This window comes from Enhydra lutris, unplaced genomic scaffold (genome assembly GCF_002288905.1).
Source record: "Enhydra lutris kenyoni isolate GAN:26980312 unplaced genomic scaffold, ASM228890v2 scaffoldscaffold4132, whole genome shotgun sequence".
NCBI classification, from domain to species: domain Eukaryota; kingdom Metazoa; phylum Chordata; class Mammalia; order Carnivora; family Mustelidae; genus Enhydra; species Enhydra lutris.
In genome coordinates this window covers 1-1,835 of record NW_019158216.1, presented here as the reverse complement: position 1 = coordinate 1,835, position 1,835 = coordinate 1, and the positions used below count along the sequence as shown (strand labels likewise).

General features: G+C 45.9%; 1 protein-coding gene across 1 annotated transcript; it reads left to right on the top strand.

Moving 5' to 3' along the window:
• Positions 1-10: 10 nt before the first annotated feature.
• Positions 11-963, top strand: LOC111140576 (butyrophilin-like protein 1; the record flags this gene model as incomplete). Its single annotated transcript, XM_022492787.1, has 3 exons — positions 11-257; positions 372-577; positions 862-963. Coding segments are annotated over 3 exons (555 nt in total), but the record flags the coding sequence as incomplete, so codon positions are not given.
• Positions 964-1,835: the final 872 nt, after the last annotated feature.

Sequence of the window (1,835 nt, the reverse complement as noted above, 5' to 3'; positions counted from 1 at the left end):
CATCACAGGGCCAGAGGAGGACGGGGTCCGAGTTGTGTGCATGGCCTCGGGGTGGTTCCCAAAGCCCCAAGTGCAGTGGAGAGCTCTAAGTGGAGAGAAGTTCCTGACGTTCTCTGAGACCCAAGCCCAAGATGCTGAAGGGCTGTTCACCATAAAGGCAACTCTTGTGGTGAAGGACAGTTCTTCTGGGAATGTGACCTGCTCAGTCCTCAACCCCATATTGGGCCAGGAGAAAGCAATGGCCATTTTCATCCCAGGTCAGTACTACTTCCCACTCCTAGAAGTGTGGGATTATCTGGTTGGGGGTCCCTGTGTGTTCTGGGTGGGGCCATCCTGAGCAGTGCCCTGATGGGGTGTCTGGCTGGGCACAGAACCCTTCTTCCCTCAGAGTTCTCCCTGGAAGCTGACTTTCATGGTGATCCTGACTGTGCTGATGCTCCTACTCCTTGGGGTTGTCTTCTACATCATGAGAGAACATACTGCAAAGCTCAAGGATATGCAGGAATGGGAGAAACTGCACAGAGACAAGGAGGAGGACCGGCAGATAAAGGAGGAGGCACTGAAGGCCACAGGTAAGGCAGGACAGGGCCAAGGCAGACAATGTGGAAGCTGGTGCAGAGGAGAAGTGGACAGTAGGCCCTTGGCCAGGAGCGGGGGCTGAGGAGGACCAGAGAGGACAGGTGGGGCTGTGGAGGCTCAAGGGGTCTGAAGTTAGATCTTCATGGAGACATATAGATGCTCTTGTGGGTTTTCCAGGTACAGTCTTTGCTGCTCTTAGTGATGGGAGTTTATGTGTATTTTTCATTTTGTTTTCAGATGAACTCCAGGCAGAACTTGGTATGTTGTGTCCTTTCCCAGAAGTTTCTATGTCACATTTGTAGGAGACATTCTGGTTGTCAGCTCACCTGTTTCCTGTGTTGCCTTTCAGACTGGAGGAAATCTGCTTACCTGGCCGGTGAGTGACTGTCTGGATATCCTTGGGTCTCTTGCCCCCTAAGCCATAGTGTCCCCTCTCTGTTTCATGCAGAGACATGAGGACCCGTCCCTGGTGCAGAAGTGGAAACTGGTTGGAGACAGAACTTGCTCCATGGGCTTCCCCCATCTGGGCTATTGTTTCGCACATGGTGTTTTGAAACCTGGAATGATGGTGGTCACTGAAGTCTGTCGTGCATCTTGGATTGACCTACCCACCGCCTTTGTAGCTTTTAGTTTTCAATGCAACTGGTTCTCAGTCAACCGGAATACTCTGGAATATTTTAGAGAAACTATATAAATAAGTGGGGGTCATTAAATTCAAGATTGTGATCCCTCTACATAACACCATTGTGGGAGAGTCTTTTCTCTCCAGTTCCTGGAGGTACTGATCACAAAGTGTTGGGTAGAGGACTGGGCAGAGCTTGGGTGGGAATGTCATGGGATAAGTTATTACTGGACCAGTAATGTGTTTTCTGAGAACGTTTGGCCACTTTTACCATAGAGCTTACCTAACATCCTGGTCCTTATTTCATTTCCCCTTTGTGTTATTTCCCATATCTCTCTGTCTTGGAAATCATTGGATGTAATAATGATTTCTTACATTCATGAAAATGTATATTTTATTCCTTAATATATTTTCATACATTGTATAATTTTTGACCTTTAAGGCAAATTGAAAGCAGATGGAATAAAAATTTTGTGTGTTTTTCTGTCCATGTGAAAATTTCTTTATTTTGGGATGCAATTGATTTGGGATTCATTTCAGAAAAATTCTGTGTATGAAATTTATTAGTATTTTCTTTTGGTAATCAAGAATGGTTGGACATAGTGTATTGTTCTTTGAAGGAATACTATTTTTT